Here is a 23,402-nt window from a genome sequence, read left to right as displayed (position 1 = left end):
CGACGGATTTTAACGAAACTTGGTACAATTATTTGTCATACTCCTGTGCTGGTTATAGTATACTTTTCATCACGCTACAATTAATAGGAGCAGAGCAGTGAAGGGAAATGTTGGGAAAACGGGAGAAGTTACTCCATTTTTTAAGCTACACAGAAATCATGTATGACGGAAATGTTCTCCTTAAAATTATATAAAATATCCCACGACAGCATATGTCTATCTTTTATGGTTGACTCACAATAACACGTGTAACTCCCGATAGCAGCAGTTCGAAGCTTTCTAATTATATTTATCTACTCTTACGTTTATAACACTCTCAGTCATCCCTAATTTAAAAAGTTAACATTATTAAATATTCCATAAAAAATAATCATAGAAATCGGTATAGAAACACCAAAGTTATACATGAGATACGCTAATAATAAGCCATCATGCGTGAATACTGAATCATGCTATAAGGATTATTTTTGTATATATATAAGGTCGCGAACGCACAGGCAGGCGGCTTGCTTGGCACCTAGAGGCTAGCGAATCACCTAGCGAGTAGCTTCGTAAAACGAACATTCTCGAACGTTCGCGACCGGCTCCATTTTTGAAGTCCGAAATCCACGCGGGCGAAGCTGCGGGCGGAAGCTAGTTATAAATAAAACTATTGTAGTGGCGATAGCCTAGTTGGTTGTGGAACGGACTGCCGAGACGAATGTCAGCAGATTCAAATGCCTCTGACATTTCTAATGATGTGTGTATTCTTTGTGAAATATCGCTTGCTTTAATAGTGAAGGAAAATATCGTGAGAAAAGCTGCATACCTGAGAAGTTCTCTATAGGAATTTTGAAGATGTGTGAAGTCTACCATTCCGCACTAGGCCAGCGTGGTGGACTAAGGCCTAATCCCTCTCCGTACTAGAGGAGGCCCGTGCCCAACAGTGGGACAGTATACAAACAGGCCTGATATCAAATTATTGTAACCGACACGTCAAAAACACATTTATTTATATAGAATTCTGATGCATATTGCAGTTGCATTTTATCATTTGGGTCGGAAATACTGAATTAATTAAATTATATCTTAACTGCCTACATACACTTCCCTTGCCGAAAACATTTTATCTATACTACTATACTTCGCTTCGTTCCTGACTTCGTATGCGTGAAGGTGCATAAAATCACGCCTCTATCCCATAAGAGTAGGCAGAGACTATGTTATATAATAATATGTTTCGCTTCCTCCACCTGCATCAATCCTCTCATGCATTCCCGTCGGTTTAGGGTATTACTACTAATAAAAAATAAAAATAAAATACTTTATTTATCACGTAGGCGAACAAATTTGCACTTATGATAAGTCAAAACAAAGCATAAGAATAATTATTATTATTTCTAAACAATTATTAAAACTACTTATATAACTATGGACATTTTAAATAAGGGATAAAATTTATAATAAAAACAAGGTACAAACCGAAGTAACCAGCTCGGGCTGGCAAGTAGGGGGAAATAGAAGGATAACGCGTCGCGATCCTCGCCTACTACCAGCCTTTCACTAGTTACCTAAGTGATGATTGCCCGAAGAAGAAAGGCAGAAAGAAACTCCGGGCTTCCTACTGGCTGCTAACTGGTGGTAGATCTCTCGTATTTGAGTCCGCCTGGGTAAGTACCACCGCAATGTCTATTTCCGCGGCCACGCAGCAGTGTGTAGCAACTGTTGTGTTCCGGTTTAAAGGACATTGTAACCAGCGTAACTACTGGACATAATGAGACTTAACATCTCATATCTCAGGATAGCGAAACCCGAGAAAGTGACCCACGTAAATATGTCGCGTTCCGGGATCCGCCTATCCGATTCAACAGACCGGCATAATTGTGTCGACTACCAAGGGATAATCACCTCTCGTCAGTCGACATTCTGTTGGACCCCACTCCACTTACCATCAGGTACAGTAGGGTCCCTTTTCAGGGTAAATTTTTTATACAGACAGCTGTATAAAAAAAGTTGTCAATAATGAAAAAGAATAGCAAACAAACATACATCCATATTTTTGTTTGTATTGACTTGAACAGGCAATATAAATGCTAATATATTATGTAGATTTATTACATTTGAAAATATACTGTCGAGGTTAAATTATATAAACACGCTTAACACATTTAGTTGTATTTGTAAAAATATTTCGAAATAATTAAGGCGTGTACAATGAAGATTTTCTTTTTTCTTTTTTTAATCGTCATTATTAATTGCAATGGAGATACAGGTAATTTTTTGTACTATATTCTAATATTATGTACAAATTAAACTATTATAAATTAAATTTAAAACAATTGTGTAAATAAACAATTGTACCCAGTGTAACTATTGGACATAATAAGACTTAACATCTCATGTCTCAGGTATGCGAGCGCAGCTGGAATACCCAACAATACTTAGTAATTCAAGGTGTTGGATAATGTTTTGACTGTTTATGGGCGTGTCGCTTACCACCAGGCGAACGGTAGCTCGTCTCGTCATTCAGCAATAAAAAAATATATAAATCTTAGATGACAAAACGTCATAAAATTATTAGGCACAGAAATAAACAATTAGCAGACTTATATATTTTGTGTACTTTATTATCAAACGCAATGAATAATTTATGTCCTCAAATACTTTGATAGTATTATTTTTGTAAAACTGAATGAACCCTAATAAATAAATAATATATAATAAATAAAAATGCTATGTTTGATACGAATTACGGAGGTATATATAACAAATTGTTTAATTTCAGACTCTCAAGATATATGTGACTTAAAACTGTATATCGGACCTTGCAAAGCAAATACTATAAGGTTAGTTCCAAAAAATAATGTTATTGAAATAAAACTATTTATGGATTTAATCGCGGTTATATATATTAATATTGTCTCTGGATGTTTCAAAGAGTTACTACTGCCAAAAAAATACAGAAAATAAAATAATAGTGAGGTCATATAAACGTTACTTAAATTTAACTGTTATTTTGAATGTAACTTCTTTTATTCTAAATCGCACAATGTTATTTTGAATGTAATTTCCTTTATTGTAAAGCGCACATTTATTAAAATTACAGAAAACCAATTAATATCATAAAAGTAAAAAATAATTACGTTTACATTATACGCAAGTCCTATTAAAATAGATTAATAAAAAAAAAATCTTCATTTCAGATATGGATTCGATAATGACCTAAAGCAGTGTAGAAAATTTATATACGGCGGTTGTCAAGGGAATGAAAACAATTTCGAAACTAAGGAAGAATGCGAAGATGCCTGCCTTGACTAATGTAATGAATTTGGCTTGCCCTGAAGTTAGTCAAATGACGTCACGGCCATTGTTTTATTTAGAGGCGAGAAGGGATAGCTACCTCTCCTAAGTTTTTTATGCCTACAAAGCTTTCTTTGTATTTTGAATTACTAGGAACACCTATGAGAAATGTGTAGTACGCGTCCCCTATTACTTCCTGATTGCGGCGAGGGTCGCACTCCTACGTCAAGTCGGTTAAGACCAAAACCAGAGTTTGAATCAATAGCTAAAAGATGGAGTTTATAAACCTAGCCATACCTACTAAAGTAAATCTAACGTCAGGATAGCCAAATTATATTCTACAAATCTAGCTTGAAATTTTAATAAACTTTGTTATCGAAACATTTTTTTATTGTCCTGAAGGATTATTAAACTTTGTATCGCCACGATTCGATCACTGGGCTCTACACTCTACGATTTTGTAGGCTACAATGTTCGCAGGACGCGCTTAAAAATACCAAAACAACATTATCAAAAAAGTTGCTCGAAATTTTCGCTACGTTTAAAAACGCAGATCATTCGGCATATATCGCGTCCATGCAAGGCCTAAATTACTTTGACGCAGCTTTGCGACAAAAATCTTCATCTATTTTCTATGTATTTTAAACTCTATGTCCATTAGAATACGCAGTGTTAAAGAACTATGAATACAAAATTGGGCCTCTTCGTGCATCGCCACGCACCTTTTTTATTTATGCTCTCATTGTACAATTAATAATGAATGAAAATGTACTAGCTTTTGCTCGCGGCTTCGCTCGCGTGACGGAGTTTTCCGGGAGAAAAGTCACGCTATATATTTTCTCCGGATAAAAAGTAGTCTATAACGTTCCTAGGGTTTTAAACTATCTCCATACCAATTTTCATGAAATCCGTTAAATAGATTTTGAGAAAATAAATAACAAACAGACATACAGAAAAGTGGACTTAGTTTTATAATATGTATAGATTATAATCTATATAAAGCATTATTATCTACACTCAACTGGTCTCAAATTGAGAGACTTGGTAATATTGTTATCGACTTATCTCTATGATAAAGTTTTTGCATCCACACGCACATGCAGCAGCTATGACCGACCGTAGATCCCGTCCACATGAGTCCTTAGAACGCATAACTAATCCCGACTACCCAGGCCACGTTCACACTTCAAATGTACCGTCAGCAAGAACAGTTGAACTAATTCAGAACTTTAAATCTTTACACGTTAACTGTAATAGAAACATTCGTTTTAGAAAAACCTTTTTATAATTCATTAAATGCAGAATAATTCATTGCTAAGAGCACAAAATTAGAGAAACGATTTGGACTTATGTCATTTTTTTTTGGCTGACTGTACTCCAGTAAAACCAATTAAAACGTGTAACGTAAGTATGTGAACTCTACCGATGCCAGTGTGGATTAAGACCCCAACTCAAATTAGGGAAAAAGAAAATACTTGTAAAACATTAAACCCTATTGTTATTAATATGACAGATATTGAACATTCATTTGTAAAACATACCTAATATCCTATTGTTATTATTAATATTAAAAATAAGGTTTTCCATTAATTTTCAAAACTACAAGTATGTAAACATCAAAAGGCATTAGGAATCGGCAGGCAGGATTGCGAATTCGCCCATGCAAGCCTGATCGTACCCTCAGCAAAACATATACAACCCACGCAAAGTGTCGTCTGGATTGGAAATCGAAAATATAATTAACCAGGGCCCTTATTCTGTATGATAGTGTAAACGCGTAACGCGGCCGTGTCATGTTATCTTCGAGAAATGTGCGTGGAATGGTATTCTGTAAGCCAAATTTCTGTAGTCCTAAACATGATGCGTTGTGTTACGTGCTTGTTAGGCACTGTTATGGATAGAGAATAAGGCCCCAGGGACTTTATTCTCTATCCCTATTCGACAATGTGTAATAAGCTGGTAACGCACTGCGTCACGTTCAAGACAATAGAAATTAGCCTACACAATATCATTCCACGCAAATTTCACGAAGATGACACAGCCTCGAGTACGTGGGCCTACGAGTTTACTTTGCCATACAGAATAAGAATCCAGGTGTGTTGTTCCGTACTTGTGTAACAAACTCAAACGCCAGTGCGGTTCCATACACCTAGCGTGTAAAAATGAGTGCTACGGTACTACAGCTCAGCACTACAGGCTAACCACACAGCGTGTGTGTTTTGCCCACGGTTTAGATGCACTTCTCTAGCGCTCATTAAAACACGTCGTGTGTGGTGCCGCACTCTTGTGATTTTTATCACGCCTAGTGTTTGATAGCGCACTAGAATCGCACTTTTTAAAACCAAAACAATGTGCTGGCCGCATATCTTTTAGTCAACAATGATACTTTATCGACTGCGAAAACTAAATAACATATTTAAAATTTAATAACTGGACCATAACAAGTTATCATTTTAATAAGTTAATATATGCCGTGATATGAAAATATATAAACATAACTACAGCATTCTAAGAAATCATTAGATAACATAAACTCACGCTTTATTTCCGCCGGGGTAGGCAGTAAACTCACGTTTCGTGATTATTATTGTGATATATGACGAGCATAGCGCCTTAGCAGCTCAGAAACTACTGAACGGATTTGGGAGAAAGATTACTCACGAATAAACCAGATTTTTGGATAGGATAACATATTTATACAGGCTACTTATTAGCCCGGAAAAGTACACGGGACTTTTATCTCACGAAAAGTGTTTGAGAGGGCAAACTAGTAATCAACTATGTTTAAATTTTTGGTATAATTCAATTGGGTTACTATCATCCACGTCATCTGAATGACAGCCTCGGTGGCGTAGTTGTACAGCATGCGCGGTACGGCAGCGCTCTGATGTCCTAGGTTCAAACCCGGGTCGGGCAAAGTGATATTTGGGTTTTTCTGCTCTGTATCAGCCCGGAGACTGGAATTTGTGCCCGATGTGGCGATAGGCTCGCCCCCTATCACATCATGGGACGGAACACACTTGGCGAAAAATAAGGGTGCCCTGGTTGCACCTCTGCATACCCCTTCGAGGGATAAATGCGTGATGTGTGTTTGTTTTGTTTTATCATCTGAATGCATCCCTGCATAAGGTCAAGTTTACGTCACACGAAATAATTTTATCTAGACATAATTATTTATACTCTTGGACAGTACATTTGTGTTCTTTAACCATAATGAAGTTATTATATTTCTTTACGTTACTGTGCTGTATAAATATTTGTTTAAGTGTTAAGAAATATTGTAAATACTACATTTAATTAAATTATAGAATATTTAAAATATTTTGAAAATATTGTGAAAATCTAAAAATGTTGAGCTTTCTAATCAACTTTTATTACAATTACTTATAAGTAAGCTCCCTGTGATTCCCCTGCCGACCAAATGTATAACTTAGAAATTAAGGGGATAAAAATATTGCCTTATACAAATATGTTTATAATTCTAGTGTAAATCAAATACTTATTTTCAAGAAATCTATAAAAATAATATGCGTAAAGACAAGTAATTACGGCCATATCGAATTATCGTCCTCCTTCTTCCCTGACAATTTAATGGGACTGCGTTTCTTAATTTTTTACAGATTCGCGTCCGCGTCCTCAATATGAAATAGCTGAGAACGATGTCGACACCGGTAAGTGTTCCTGTTTATATAACTTCAAATATATATTTTTTGTATTTCATGGGCATATTTTGTCGGTGGTAGGACATATTTTATAACCACACGAATAGCGATGACCGTACACAAGGTATTGACCCGCCAGAGTGGCCGATGCAAGTGTGTCACGTTACGGTCAGATCATGGTCGTATCGCTTAAAATAAGGCAAGCGACATGCTCGTGTCGGTACAATTAGTATACAACGCCATCTCGTGAACTTAACTGGAACTGCGAGATGTTCGATGTGGTAGCATAATTTTAATGAGAAGGCACTACAACGCTAGATGGCGATACTCGGTTTTCAGTTGCGGTAGTAGTTTGTGCGACGCGTGGTATATACCACCTCCGAATAGAAACTATCAGAAAGCCCGCGGCCAGTAAAGCGCAACATCTGCCTGACTGAAAATCTTCTCTTCCAAAGATCTATTCCTCTGCAGTGACGGCGATCTTAACGCCGCTATACTCATCTCGTCATTTAATTACAATAAATCTACTATTATATAAAGCTGAAGAGTTTGTTTGTTTGAACGCGATGTGTGACGGAATTGTTCTCCTTAAAAAGTTCGAAAAATATATGATAAATCAAAGTCCCCCGGGCACATCTGTCTGTCTGAATGCGTTAAACTCAAAAACTACCTAACGGATTTAGATGAAAGGTATGGCGATAGTTTAAGAACTTGGGAACAACATAGGCTTCCGGGAAAATATATAGCGGTATTTTAATAACGGAAAACCTTAGCCCAGAAATACTTTATCACGTGACCGGAGCTGCGGGCAAAAGCTAGTATAATTATATTTGCACCACGACCGCAGTTCAGTGCCAATGCTTTCTAATTTACACTTATACGATAATGACCCATCGCGTCGTTTTCTCCCACGCGAACGGCTTGCTCATTGTATTATTTATAAAACAAACAAACCCACATCACACATTTATCCCCGAAGGGATATCAGAGGCGCAACTAGGGCACCCACTTTTCACCCAGTGTGCTCCGTCCCATGATGCGATAGGGCGAGCCTATCGCCATGTTGGGCACAAATTCCAGACTCCGGAATGAGAATGAGGCTGATACTGAGCAGAAAAATCCAAATATCATTTTGCATGACCCGGGATTCTTATTATTCTAGATAGTAGATTATTGTTATACAGAATTATTACAATTCAATTCATATGTGGTTTTCTAGTTTTCGGTAACTGAGCAGTTTCTCTTCTTCAGTACTAAGAAAATGTTAGAAAATCTTTAGATTCTAACCTAAGATCGTTGTCGCTGGACCAGACCATTAAAATTCGACATTATTCATATAATTAATCGAATTTATATGTTTCAGAAAATATTTGTCTCTTGCCCTTCAAGATTGGAGAGTGCCGAGCACATTTCTATAGGTAAGTAGTCGACTAAGACGTCGCGCAGACGGTCTCGACTTGACAAACACGACTATAAATTATTAAAGAACTGACAGTCGAAGTTCCGTACATCTCAACTTATGACTTATTCGTCCTGCCCTTACTCCGATATGAAGTCGGCGCAACACTTTATAGCACCTTGTAAAAGTAAGGTAAGGTTGGGCGAACGGGTAGTCTGACGTTCCTAGGCGATCGAATCCCGGAAAAATAGTATTTAGAAAGTATTGCCCGACCTGGAATACAAACCCAGGGCCTCAACACGCTGCCACTAAAGCACGGAAACGTAACTAGAATAAACCATTTTTAATATACATCACATAATTTATTACTCGCCATATTCCCACGTTAGTGCATCGTTTAGAAACCAGTCTGTATAGCCGTTTCCTTCCTAACTGAATTTCGGCCACGACGGCCAATTTCAACCAAGAAGATCAACCAACGCAGGAAATATAGTGCACAAGTATGTGCGCAATATACAGGTGCGCTCTCCGTTTCTTCAATCGGTGCAGTTCGGTGAGACGGCAAACCGACATGATCGGACAGAGATCAGGTGCAGGACCAACGGCTTTACGTACTTTCCGAGGCACGGGAGTATCACACCGTCAACTTCCTGACTCCGAACTGCGACTGAGTAATTTTAATGATAGAAAAACCCAGTCACAGTTATATATATCCGAACAGGCAAACTAAACACAATTTTTACATCTTTCCGTGAAGCCGATGTTAACACTAACTATTTTCAGATACGGATACGATCCAGAGATAAAAGCGTGCAGGGAATTCGTATACGGTGGTTGCAGAGGAAACGCTAACAACTTCAAGACCTTAGAAGAATGCCAAAAAGCCTGTGAAGCCTAAGTACCTAGACTTCGCCAAATTTGTTTTATAATATAATTTTTATTAAAAGTTATAAATATAGTGTTGTTTATCTAAAATACTCACGCTCACTCAAGCCTTGTATCCGAGTGGTTAAGCTGAGATTTACCTACACTTATAGTTTGAAAGCTTATATCCTATAACAGATCTATTCGAATCTATTTTTTTTATATTCAACTACGTTTTTCTCTGGCTTTGCTCGTGTTAAAGTACGTAAGACAAAAGCAATTTATTAGGCATAATATAATCCGTAAATAATTTGTTTTATTTCATTGTCTAACATTCGCGTAAACATAAGAAATCATTATAAAGAAGTTGTCTCTTAGTAAAAAAATTAGATTAGTATATACTTAAGTTACATTGAATTTTTTTATAAGATTCTTTATTTGATTCTTTAGTTGAGGTGACATATGATATATATACTATATTTTTTATTGCGAAAAAGTACACAACGAGACTTTAATTTCGGGTAAGCCTTTTTAGGCGAGTGAAGCCGCTAGTAACAGGCGAAAATATAATATAACACGTATATATTCAATCATACATTCCGCATAAAGTAATTATTATTAAATATTATCCATAATTTTATTCAAATGTATTACAAATTAAAACTGCGTTTACAGATTTTAGAAATTATAACCAACAAGAAAATAAAAAATAGTAATACCTTTTTGATGTGTATTAATCGATTGTGTTGCTCATAGATCCTGTTGCAAGCTAAAGTAAAATATTTTGAGATGCGACCCGTAGATTTGAGGCTAACTTAAATTATGATCAATTGCCTTAAAGTTCAATGTTACGACTGCACCTGAAATGAGCATTGCCCTTTATTTAGCTTGCCTCGTGCTTGTTAAAAAAATAATGGGGCACCCATTTCCTTCTTTCTTAAAATTATAGGTGGGAGTTCATAACTACGATACAGTTACTTAACTAATTCAGATCGAATATTATATTTAAAAAAACTGTATTACTATTCCGAATAAAGACATTTAGGTATTTTTTTTTAATACATACAGATTACTTAAGTTCTTCCCTGTTATTTGTTATTATAATTTCAGCAGATAAGCTTTATTATAATTGTTATTAATTAAGTCTTACATAATTACGCAAAAGGATTGATAAGAGATGGGGTAGAATGTTCTGGAATGGAGACCACATACCAGCAAGTGCAACATTGACTCTCACATACAAATCGACAGATGACCTGATCGAGGTCGAAGGAAGTCGCTCGATTGTCAAAAAGTCTAGAAATCTTTAGGGGAAGCCTGTGTTCAGCAGCGGACTCCCTATAACTAATGATAGAAGTTCAAGTACATTTTTAAGAATTTTCACTGACGATATGTCTCAGGTGAAAGCAAAATAAACGAAGCGAAGCCCGGGAGTAAAAAAGAAAGTTCCACAGTTTTAACAGTTTTGTCGGTAAGATTGTAAAAAAGGTCCTTCGAAGCACCGCGCGAGAGCTCCGGCGGTTGCCCCGTTCGCCTTCCTCTAAGGCTTTCTCTGTCCCTAACACCAGCACGATAACCGTGGCCAGTAACAATGCCAAACGGAAAAAACATCTATTTGCGTCAGGATAGCGATCACCGTACACAAGGTGTTAAAACCCGCCATAATTGTCTAAGTGTGTCGTGTTCAGGGATCAAACTGTGTATGTCCGGTTCCAACAGGCCGGCATAGTTGTGTCGACTGCCGACGGGTAATCATCTCTCGCTAATCGACATTCTATTGGACATCAATCCACATACCTACAGAAGTTGCAGTGAGATTATATTGCCGTACCAGAATAAAAGAAACCTCAAACTTTTTCGTTATTCAGTTAATCAAATATCTCGTTGAGAAAAACAAATACATGTATGCAAACAAAGACGTTCCACGTAAAACTATCGAGCGACCTCCGACACTAGATAAACATGCCAAAATATATTTAAACACACTCCGACTCAGTTTTGTTTGTTTTTCATCGCAGCATGACCTCGAGATCTGTGACCCAATCATCCCAGGTCAAGGTTTGATATATGAAATATTCATTTATAAACGAGTTTAGTTGGAATGGAAAGAACTGCTGAAACGATGATCTGCAGATTCAAAAAGGCACAAATTGACTTCGTTTACGTCTATTGTTTGTCAAACTTCAAGTCAAGGGAAATATAGTGGAACCTATACACCTTAAAATCTACTTATTCATCCCAGGTCAAGGGTTGATATATGAAATATTCATTTATAAACAAGTTTAGTTGGAATGGAAAGAACTGCTGAAACGATGATCTGCAGATTCAAAAAGGCACAAATTGACTTCGTTTACGTCTATTGTTTGTCAAACTTCAAGTCAAAGAAAACTTAGTGAAACCTTTACACCTTAAAATCTATTTATCTTATCAGAGGTCTTATTCTCTCTGACAGTGAAACATGGCCATGTTACTTTATCTTCGCGGTATGATGTTCTGTATGCCAATTTCTATTAACTTAAACGCGACGCCTCGGCATGCGTTACGTGCTCCTTACGGACTATCAAAATACCGAGTGGCATAAACAATTAAAATAAAAAACCATTAAAATCGATTCACCCAGTCAAAAGTTCTAAGGCAACAAATATTAAAAACACAGTCGAATTGAGAACCTCTTTTTTAAAGTCGGTTAATAAGGTCTCTAAGTACTGAGTAATATTATAAATGCGAATATTTGTTTGTCAGAGGAAGACGCAAAAACCGCTGAACGGATTTGGATGAAATTTAGACCATGTCCCACATAAACATAATAGGCTATTTTCCCGATAATATACATCAGAAAGTATTTGAATTTTGTTGTACAGATGGCCCTTTGCATCGTTACAGTGGTTAAGGGGCTTCAGTAGCAGATAAGGCTGATCTTGTAAGCGAAGCCTCGAGCAAATATCTAGTTCTCCATAACAAGGTATGTGTAGTCTGCCCACCCTTGCTAAAATAACAGGAGCGTAAAATTTGAATTTTAGTAGAGGTCCATTCACACAGATAGTATTATCATTTACCAATATGGTCCTTTTAAAATTAAGGTAAATGTGAGCAGAGAATCAAATGTACGTATGACGTAACTCTCTTGCTATACACCATAGATAATTAATTATGGTGAGAAGAAAAGATGTGAATGCTCCCAGAAACTCGCTGTGCTGCACCGCTCGGTGTCACAAAATGCGTGAACTGAATTGTTTTGCAGTTTCCAGTATTAATGATTTCTTATGTTTACGCGAATGTTAGCCATTCAAATAAAAGTATTTTGCTGTTTTTTATATTATAATTTTCTCCTATGTATAATTGTAAACTGTATGTGGATATTGTAACTTACTTTTCAAACCACCAACACCACAGCCACCCTGTGACCATGAAGGCTACAGTCTTTGAAATGTCGGGCGAAAATTATCATATAAAAACCCCAATAAAATCCGAAAAATAATTTCATGTCAGTGTCCAGTATTTTTGGTCTAGTCCTCTGTTATAAAACCCATATGGCCCCCACTGAGTACAGCCCTGTGTTTACACGGGTCATATAGTTTACCGGAATCCGATATTAGACACAACGATATCAGCATTTGCCGAAATCATTCGTATCACCGCCAACATGAAGTTGCTATACTGTCTTTTGTTTTTGTGTTTCATTACTTTCTCCATGAGTGAAGGTGAGTTTATCAAGATTAATTGGTTTTTGTAGCTTTGGTAAAATAAAAAAAAAATGTGAAAAAAATACAAAGCATTAAAAAAGTCGAATTATATTAATAAAAAAATATGTGCAGAATTTTATGATTTCTAATTTTATTTAAGTTTTTTTTTTATTTTATGTAGATTATTTGGACATACCTACGTCTTTTCCGCGACCCTTTCGTACAAAATATATGAATACGATGATTCGTAAATCATTGCATTTTCCCGCCCGTAATTCGCACGCTGCTATGTATGTAATAAATTGTTGAAGGCCGTTTGCTCCGGGCCTTAGCCGACCCAACACGACGCGACGTCTTGTTCTCTCTTTATTAGGTAGGTACAAAAAATTCAAACATTCGATATTTAATAAAGTTCGCCGGTGTGTACACGGCTAAGCAAACAAATGACATCACTCTATTTTTATATCGATACCTCTGATTTAGATAAATATTTTTATATCAAAAGATAACACTTTCACATTCACAGATCCGAGATGTTCTCAGCCGATTGCATCTGGTGTGTGCTTTGGAAATATTGAAAAGTAAGTTGTTTCTTATTTTACACAATTACTTTAAACTGGTAGTAAGTCCCTCATATGTGAGAGTCCGCCTCGGTAGATACCACCGCAATGGCTATTTCTGTCGCTAAGCAACAGTTTGTAGTCACTGTTGTGTTCCGGTTTGAAGGACATTGTAGCCAGTGTAACTTCTGGATATAATAAGACTTAACATCTCATGTCTCAGGATGGCAAGCGCAGTGGAATACCAAACAATACTTTGCAATTGAGGGTGTTAGATGGTATTTCTACTGTTTATGGGCGGTCGTATCGCTTACCATCAGGCGAACGGCAAGCTCGTCTCGTCATTCAAGCAATAAAAAAAAACTGTTCTAATCGCTTACTACGCGTAAGTAAATATAAACCAATCAAAATAAGTCATCCGATAGTCAAACTTCATTCGGATTGAATCATTTTCGCTATGGATTTGTAAGTATGGTGGTCGGACTCCAAATTGAAACAGCCACTGATGTAAAATGTTCTCTTTTATATTATATTAGGATGTTTAATCACATAATGCTCAGGTAACTTATAAATGAAGAAAAAACAGCCCAAATCACGGCGAAGATGGTGTGCAATTGGATGTATTGACGTCCATTGTTAGTGTTAAAATCTTTTAATAATCGGCCATGAATGAACAAATCGCTTGCCTGATGGTATGTCTTTAGCAACTCACAGAGCCTGTTTCTCAATGTTTAAGTTTTAATTATCAGTTATTTGTATTAAACAGCTAATGTAGATAGTACTCGTTTTACTATTTATTTGGGAGCATAGATTAGAGTGTGACTTTTGTATTTGGTAGGCTTAAATTTATGTAACGATTATCATTTCTTCAGACATTGTTTCATTGCAGTGTAGTATTTCTCGGCTACAAATTGATAACGTCTACGCGACGACTAAACAATAACTAACCGAATCAATATTCTGAATACTGAATATCTGATAATGACACACTATAAACTAAAATATATTTTATTTCAATTAGTTTGAGTCCGTATTCGAAGACCCTTCCTCTTTTGCTGCAACAATGAGTGCGTTAATTACTGCTTATCTTTTGTTATAGATTCGGATACGACATCGACGAGCACAAATGTGTACAGTTCGTGTACGGAGGATGCTTTGGCAATGATAACCAATTCGACTCGCTTGAAGAATGTCAAGCAGTTTGTCCTTAACCATTCCAATGTTTATAAATGACGTGTATATAATACACACAATAATCAATCGATTTTTAATCGATTCAGAAGCCGTTATCTATTACTAAATTGCTGTGCAATTTTATAAATATTTAATTTAGTGTTATTAATATTCACTTTCAAAAATATAAAAAAAATAAAATTCATATTTCTAAATGTAAAAATCTGTCAAATTTTTTATGTCTTATGTTCACATTTTCTATTTAGTCTGTACCAGAGAGTAAATTTCCGCCAATGTAGAGGAACAGATGGTTGCGTTACTCTATGGAAGGGGTCACGGCCTGTCAGGTGCAACATCTGCCTGACTGGAGATCTTCCCTTCTGTTCCCATCTCTTGTGTTCCTTTATAATGGCGTCAACCTAGTGGTGACCTTGACATAGTGTTGACAAAATGGCAGTGTATATTAATTTTACCATTACAACTCATGTATATATAAGTAATATACTGAGTACCAAACTTATTGATGGCATTAAGTAATTTGCAACTAAAAAATAAGTTTAATCGCTCTTAAAACCTTCTTTATAATAGAGAGAAACATAACCTCACAACATGACGATAAGGGACACAATTGTAGTATCGTGACTTTTAGTTAATCCTAAATTTACTAGGCAGTATGGAGATTTGCCGTTGCTCGCGATTTAAATATATTATACTAGCTTTAGCTCCTGGCTTCGTCCAAGTGAAAAGTTTTCCGGGGGAGAAGTCTCGCTTTCTATTTTCCCGTGATAAAAAGTAGCCTATGGCCTTCCATAGCGTCATTGGTCATAGCGTGATGTTTTACAGCCTATAGTCTTCCTCGATAAATAGGCTACCCTATATTAAAAGAATTTTTCAATTCGAATCAGTAGTTTCTGAGATTAGCACGTTTGAACAAACAAACTCTTCAGCTTTATATAATAGTATAGATAGAAAGAAGTATAGATATAATTTACTCTTTACCCCCATTGTAGCGTAGTTTATTTGCAGTACAACTACCATTCTGAGGCTTTGGGTTTGATCCCGTATCGTGTACAGTGATATTAGAAATTGTGCCTGATATTGTAATGAAATTAATTGGAATCCATAAAAAACATTAAATAACAAAGCGGAGGTTAATTAGGTAATTCCTCACAATCACGCCTTTTACCCCGAAGGGGAAGGTAGAGGCGCAACTGGTGCATTCACTTTCCGCCATAGGTATTCCGTCCCATGATGTAAAAGGGGGCAAGCCTCTCGCATTTTGCGCACAATTTCCAGACTCCAGGCTGATATTGTGTAGAAAAGCCCAATATCATTTTACCCAACCCAGGTATCGAACCCGAGACCTCAGCACTGCAGTCGTACTAATACAACTACGCCACCGAAGCAATTTGCTTTTGGTCGGATATATCCGCCCGCATATCGACTACCGTACACAATGTGTTAAAACCTGCCATAGTGGCCCATGTGTGTCGTGTTCCGCGATCAGCTTGTGTATATCCAGTACCAACAGGCCGATATTTTTTTATACTAGCACTTCAAAGTGACACTGCACCTGATAGTAAGTGGAGTGAGGTCAAATGCCGTATAAAAAGAAATGTCAATAAGCTAATTGATTATCATAAAACCACATACAACTTAAATAAGCCAAAAAGAAGTTGAAAGTATCACTACTGTTTAAATTAATCAAAAAATATCCGGTTATTAGCATTGTTTAACGATTGTTTTGACAGACAATATTAATGTGCACGATTTGACAGTTGACGAATGACAGAGGTCGAACTAAATTATTGCTTCCTGTGACCTAACAACTTTTACTCCACATTCCTTAATCCTTATGTAACAAAAGGTATGGTGCATTAGCATGCCCGGTCTAAACAAGTACTATGATAAAAAATTGATATTTAAAAATGTATTTCTTTGTGCGAGGTAAATGGAAATACCAACAGCTGACCTCCGAAGTATATCTAAAGATCAGGTTTTTTAAGCCTGGCGCAAACTTGCGATTTTAATTCGCTTTTCTCTATTATCAGCCTTGTATTATATGCTGTCCTACTGCTGGACACGGGCCTCCTCTACTACTCATAGAGATTAGGGTTTAGTACGCCACGCTGGCCTAGTACGGATTGGTAGACTTTCACACCCTCAAAATTCCTATAGATAACTTCTCAGGTATGCAGGTCAAAATACAAAAATGTCAAAGGTGTGTACTCTTGGGACTCGAACCTGCGGACATTCGTCTCGGCAGTCCGTTCCACACCCAACCAGGCTATCGCCGCTCACTTTACATATTGCGTTCTCAAATCGCGGATTTTTAGCACACAATTTGATCTATAGAAGTGCTCCAAGATTCTCTTAGTATTTGTGGCGGTACAATTAGTACACTCACCGCCATCTCGTCAACATCAATAGAACTACGAGAAGACCTATGTGGTATTGACACAACTAAAGTGATTTATCACATAGCAATCACGCAAGATGGCGACTGACGATCCTGGATTACGCTTGCACAATTTGAGCAACGCGTTGCATATATACCTCCGAATAGGAACCGTCGGAGGGGCCGCGGCGGGTCAGGCGCAACATCTGCCTGACTGGGAATCTTCCCCTTCCATAGAGGAACGCGCAACCATCTGTTCCTCTACACCGGCGTTAACCGTGACGCCGCTCAATATTATTAAAGATCGCGTCAAATTGGATCCCCTGGTCGTTTACTGATTTGCTATAAAATATTTATTAAATGACGCCCTAGTATGAATAAAATAACGAAAACACAGACCTTTAAAGAAAATATTTACTAAACGAATATTTTAAAAATTTCTGTTATAAATAATTGTTTTAAAACTATGTAATTAACATACATAAAAAGTCCTGTCAATTTTCTTTTACAAACAATAAGTCTTTAAAGGTACAACTTGTCTTCATTAGTAAGTACCTATATTAGGTGTTCCCTGAGGCTATGCCCGTATTATAACCCTTCCCGATTAAGTGTAATGCATATGTTGATGCAAGACAATATCTATCCATATGCCAGATTTCGTCCATATCTGATCATTGGTTACTACTTAAATTCTTATAATTGTGGACTGAAATATAATTTTGGTAATTTTAATTTTAAATGAGCACCATACGAATTTGGAGTAGTCACAGACACCTTCCAAAGACTACAACATTGCCGGCAAACAACTTAAGTACACTACCGCGTGGTTGCTTTTTGGACGCTAGTGTAGCTACACTAAAAACCAAAAAATACCTCAACGCGCGATAGTATGCTAGTTGTTTCAGCCGAGTTGATTGCAAATCGTTCGTGTGCGCCGCGCCTTACTCATACACAAATAAGTCGGTACGTAACATTCTATATAATATTGAGGCAGACAACACGACTGCATTTGATAAAAATATCTGTACCAGGTCGTCATAAAAATGAGAGTATTGTGTTTGATTTTATTTGCTAGTTTTATGTGCGCCTGCGCAAGAAAAGGTGAGTTCTTTGGCATTTTTAATTAGACAATCGCATTGTTTAGAGTTCATTGGTCTTTTAAGAGCAAGGTTTTGAATTCGATTCCCAAGTCGGTTGCAGTTATCTGTGAATATTTCTACTAAAAAAACCTTATTTGCAACGGATTTGAATTCACTTAAAAGGCTTAAGCCCTGTGACGTAGTAGAAAAAGCAAACCGAAACAGGACTAAAAAACGACGTTCATGTCGATGGTGTTAAATCCACTCACCTAACCCTGGATGGATTCTCCCCCGAGGCAATTCTTGTGCGCTCTGTCTCCACACCGAATGCACGCCCATTCATGAAGGGACATTTGTCGCGGCCCTAGGCACATTATAGGTGATGCCTACACCCCCATGGTTGCAAGTTCACATGGGGGTCTGACAGGAACTCGTTGAACATTTCACCTCCTTTTCCTCTCCGCCCATCCTAATACTTCCTCTTCCTTCCCCCACACTCCTCTCCCAATTCTTCCCTTACTATTTCCTCCTGGCCCCTGCAGTCGTTAAGCCGGGAAGAACCAGTATACAGTTCGCAGGTTCCTCCCGGTGTTGACTGCAGGATCAGCCGTTAAAAAAACCCTGGATGGATATTACAATTTAGAATCATCTATCAGTGGCGAAGGGCCCATGTAACCCGATTCCTATCGGCTTCCCTTTCGTAATATATGCTATCAAACTATGAAAATAAATTATATTATTATTATATCAATAATTAATATTTATAGCATAGTAGACTAAAATCGAATTATAATTAGTACAATAAATACTAGCCCTATATTATATACTGTACCACTGTTGGGCACGGACCACCTCTACTACTGTGAGGGATTAGGCTTTAGTCCACCACGCTGGCCTAGTACGGATTGGTAGACGTCACACACCCCCAAAATTTCTATATAAATTTTCTCAGGTGTGCAGGTTTCCTCACAATGTTTTCCTTCACCGTTTAAAGCAAGCGATAATTCACAAAGAGTACACATATTTTTTTTTAGAAAAGACAAAGGTTTGTGCCTTTGGGATTTCAACCTGTGGACAGTCATTGCAGTCCGTTCCACAACAAACCAAACTATCGCCGCTATGTTACATTATAATTAGTATTAGTACACATTTGTATCGGCTTCCCTTTCGAATAACTTCGCCCTTCGACACTATCATACACGGTTACTATGTCAATGTCCTTCAAACAACAGTGCTTGCATTCTGTTTGGCGGCAAAAGTAGATAAAGAAGTGACACTTCCTCAGATAGAATTTCGAGAATGTCATACTGTAAATAATATATTATTTGTACTGTAAATTAGACAGCCTAGTGGTATAGATGTATTACAATACACGAGAGACTTTCCCGCCCTCACACCCACTACAACTCCTGTAAGCCAGGATCAGCATTGACACGCATTCTATGACACCAAGCAGTGAAGCTCGGCGAGTCTCAGGGAAAATGTCATCAAAATCATGGATATTTCGGCCTTTAAAATTTAATATGACGAAATTTTAAAGGCAGAAATATCCATGATTATTAATTATTTTTACATTTTTCTTTCAACTGCGAGAACTAATCACTAACTAGACGTGAATTTAAATTCTTTACTTGCCAATACTTGTTTAGTTACCCAGATTAAAGCCGAAACAAAATGTATGAAAATGGACCTTGAGCTACCACCTTAATAGTAAACATCGTACTAAACATATTCAAATTTAGAACAAAAAGCGTTTTCTGCATGGGTCCAAGAATATATGATAAATTACCAAGTTGTATTGTAAACACAGGAAACATAGATACATTTAAAACTAAATTAAAAAGTTTTTTAATAGTCAAGACATATTATCATATTAGAGAATATTTACAGGAATAATTTTGTGTAATACATTGCAACTGCTGTGATAGATTATAATATATCATTACTACCTAATGCATATTATGATGTTAGTTTTAGCGACTTAGACATAAAATTTTATATATGGTAATAGTGTTACAATACATACATGACATGATTATCTCGATCCAAAACAATGACATGCAAAAGTTACAATACATTGTATTATATATTGACTAAATATGGTAAGACACTATGTTATAAAATACGCCATCTAATAATGTACCTATATTTGCAAAATAAATAAATTGAAAATTGAATTGATATTGAAATTTCAAACGTTTGGCTTATTGCTCTGGAGGTAAGGAAACCGTAGAATCTCCGGTGATCATATGTTACATCCCTACGAACTAAACCATTGCTATGTAGACTACGCGCTACATCCCTACGATATGTTATGAAACACCACCAACAATGGCCGGTGCCGCATTCATTTTATTAAATAGTAAAATTATATTACACGTGATTATTAATACAATATTAGTGCCAGTACTTTATTTTACATGAAATGAAACGATTTATTTGAACCTGTAAAATGTTGTACGTTATTTAGATTCCGTCAATATTAACTCTACCACCAGTTCGGAAAGCAGTTCTCACCAAAGAAGATCGGGCAAATACTCTGGTGTTGCTCTTTTCAAAATCAGTTTAACGTATAGACTACAGTACATGATAAAGAGGGGAAAAATACAATTATTTTTTTTATTGTTGTTTAGAGCAGTTCGTTTATACAGATATACAAAACATCGTAGATTTTTCTAAATCCCCGGACTTATTTATAATGCTTTAAATTTGTCTAGGCCTTAGGTACTTTGCATACGGCCCAGCAATATTTTAAGCAACATAGGTTAGATTAGTTAAAAATTGCCTAAGTCGTTTCCCGCAAGCAATATTTACCGTGTAATCAATCACGGCAGCCTGTAATCTGTAAATTTTAAAACTTGCCGGACTTGCGCCACGCCGCATATATGTAGAAATGTTAAAATATTGCCGCTTACGTTAACTCATCTGGAAGTTACGTAAAATATTGCTGCAAAAACTTGCTACTCTCATAAATCACATTTGTCCTTTTCTTTTCCGGTGATGATTATAATCGGTGATGTTAAAACCGCATTAATATCTTCTGAGGCTGATATCGCTCCCAGTGAAAAGCCCTTATTTCCATTTGCCCAGACGCAAACTTGCGATTTTGATTCGCTTCACACATTAACATCAGCCCTGTTTTATATACTGTGTCACTTCTGGGCACGGGCCTCCGCTACTACTTAGGAATTAGGCCTTAGTCCACCATGATGGCCTAGTGCGGATTGGTAGACTTCATACACCGTCAAAATTCCTATAGAGAACTTCTTAGGTATGCAGGTTTACACACGATGTTGTCCTTCACCAATAAAGCAAATCGCTTAAGGCGATACCTCAAGGTCCATTTTCATACATTTTGTTTCGGCTTTAATCTGGGTAACTAAACAAGTATTGGCAAGTAAAGAATTTAAATTCACGTCTAGTTAGTGATTAGTTCTCGCAGTTGAGAAAAAAAATGTAAAAATAATTAATAATCATGGATATTTCTGCCTTTAAAATTTCGTCATATTAAATTTTAAAGGCCGAAATATCCATGATTATAATATTTTACGTTTTCTTTCAAAGAATAATGGAACAAGCACAAAAGAACAACTGGCTACGTACAATAAATGAAAGAATCCTCTTATCAACATTACCAACTAGCATCAGTTGCATAGCGAAGTAATCAAAACAAAGATTGACATGCTCACAACAGTTACATGTGACTTAGAGCCTTTTACTTCTGCGTGGCTGGTGCTCGTCACATTAATATATAAGATGACCAAATACAAAAGACACACTTCAATCTATGGTCCTAAATAAATGAAAGTATTTACATTAGCTGCTTGATACGATTATTGTCAAATAAAATCACTTGAAATGTGTGAAACAGGCTATTATTTTGATTAGTTTGTTTTTACAATTAACGCTTAGTCAGCCATTGAGTTAGTTTATTGGGATCGGCCATGTGACTCCGAATGACAGTAAATCTGTTTGTTCCAGACCTCAGCTACTTCCTTCCTATACGGATTAAAATGTGTCGAGCAAATTAAAAAAGGCAAAACATTTTACATAAACAAGGACAATAAGTAGACTGTTTTGGTGGCGTTGTATAGCATTGTACTATCACCGCTGTGAAGTCTCAGATTTAAGCTCCGGGTCGGGGAATCTTTTTTTTATTGCTTTGAATGAGAAGACGAACTTGCCGTTCGCCTCATAGAAAGCGATACGACCGCATTAGAAACACCTTGAATTACGAAGTATTGTTTGAAATTCCGCTGCGCTCGCCAACCTGAGACGAGATGTTGTCATTGTATGTCCAGTAGTTACACCGTCTACAATGTCCTTCAAACCGGAACACAACAGCGACTTCACACTGCTGCTTAGCGGCAGAAATAGACATTGCGGTGGTACCTACCCAGGCGGACTCTCACATTGAGAGCCCACCACCAGTAATCTTAATTATTGATAAAATAAATTAGGTAATATTTCCTTACTATTTTTACTTTTTTGTGAAATGCGATAACAGTTTACTCGCACTTAATAGGTATAAATATAACAAGAAATTGATTATTTTGTCATCCACAGATTTGGTTTCGACGTAAACAAGAAAGGATGTGTGAAATTCTTCTACGGAGGCTGCAATGGCAATGAGAACAATTACGACACAATTGAAAAGTGCCAGCATCTCTGCGAATAAAATAAAGGAGTCTTAAGGGGATGCAATTTATAAGAAATACAAACTACAACGTAATAATATACACGAACTTGTGCGCTCTGGAATGAACATCCACCCATGATGTTTCCTCGGCGTTATGACTTATCCTTCTTCAAACAAGGTTTAAAAAAAGTGATCACTCTAGGCAGTAGCTTATCTGTGACTCTGGTACTGTCTACGTTCATGGGCGACGGTAACCACTTACCATCATATGGACCGTTACCTCATCTGCTTTCAGTAGCAATAAACAACACTTTTTGTTAACTAAGCTAAAGTTAAAGTTATAAAAATATCACTAAAGTAAAAACAGGTTACCACGAGCGACATTATTTCTAGAACAAATAATAGTAACTTTTATCACTCTGCTAAAGACAATTTATATATGCTTACAAATTATATTGCACATGTGTTTTTTGCTTACCAAATTTGACATTGGCTGAATCGTAGTAAAAACGATACGGCCAGTCATTAATTGTATTTCTTTTATTTGCATTTTTTAGAAAATGCCAGCTACTACCAACTAAAACTAAACTAATTAAGCAATTTTATTGTTAAACATCAACTTATCGCTTATTTTATGGTAAATTGATACGTTTTTATTTATAAGCT

General features: G+C 36.7%; 2 protein-coding genes and 2 long non-coding RNA genes across 4 annotated transcripts; all 4 read left to right on the top strand.

Moving 5' to 3' along the window:
* The first annotated feature begins 1,970 nt into the window (after window positions 1-1,970).
* On the top strand, window positions 1,971-3,247 carry LOC119189687. The gene is made up of 3 exons (XR_005112546.1): window positions 1,971-2,251; window positions 2,765-2,825; window positions 3,183-3,247. It is a non-coding gene; the product is annotated as an uncharacterized LOC119189687 (long non-coding RNA).
* A 3,210-nt stretch (window positions 3,248-6,457) lies between these two features.
* LOC119188485 (trypsin inhibitor-like) lies at window positions 6,458-9,259 on the top strand. The gene is made up of 4 exons (XM_030164521.2): window positions 6,458-6,559; window positions 6,900-6,950; window positions 8,305-8,359; window positions 9,124-9,259. The coding sequence occupies exons 1-4, from the start codon at window positions 6,493-6,495 to the stop codon at window positions 9,236-9,238; spliced, it is 288 nt and encodes a 95-aa protein (XP_030020381.2). The 5' UTR covers window positions 6,458-6,492; the 3' UTR covers window positions 9,239-9,259.
* A 3,507-nt stretch (window positions 9,260-12,766) lies between these two features.
* LOC115440291 (trypsin inhibitor) lies at window positions 12,767-14,729 on the top strand. The gene is made up of 3 exons (XM_030164534.2): window positions 12,767-12,905; window positions 13,414-13,468; window positions 14,547-14,729. Exons 1-3 carry the CDS (start codon window positions 12,848-12,850, stop codon window positions 14,656-14,658), a joined length of 225 nt encoding a protein of 74 aa, XP_030020394.2. The 5' UTR covers window positions 12,767-12,847; the 3' UTR covers window positions 14,659-14,729.
* A 3,172-nt stretch (window positions 14,730-17,901) lies between these two features.
* On the top strand, window positions 17,902-23,394 carry LOC119189697. The gene is made up of 3 exons (XR_005112551.1): window positions 17,902-18,119; window positions 22,079-22,557; window positions 22,664-23,394. It is a non-coding gene; the product is annotated as an uncharacterized LOC119189697 (long non-coding RNA).
* The last annotated feature ends 8 nt before the right edge of the window (window positions 23,395-23,402 follow it).

This window comes from Manduca sexta, chromosome 18, assembly GCF_014839805.1.
Source record: "Manduca sexta isolate Smith_Timp_Sample1 chromosome 18, JHU_Msex_v1.0, whole genome shotgun sequence".
Classification (NCBI taxonomy): domain Eukaryota; kingdom Metazoa; phylum Arthropoda; class Insecta; order Lepidoptera; family Sphingidae; genus Manduca; species Manduca sexta.
This window is presented reverse-complemented; position numbering and strand designations above follow the sequence as displayed.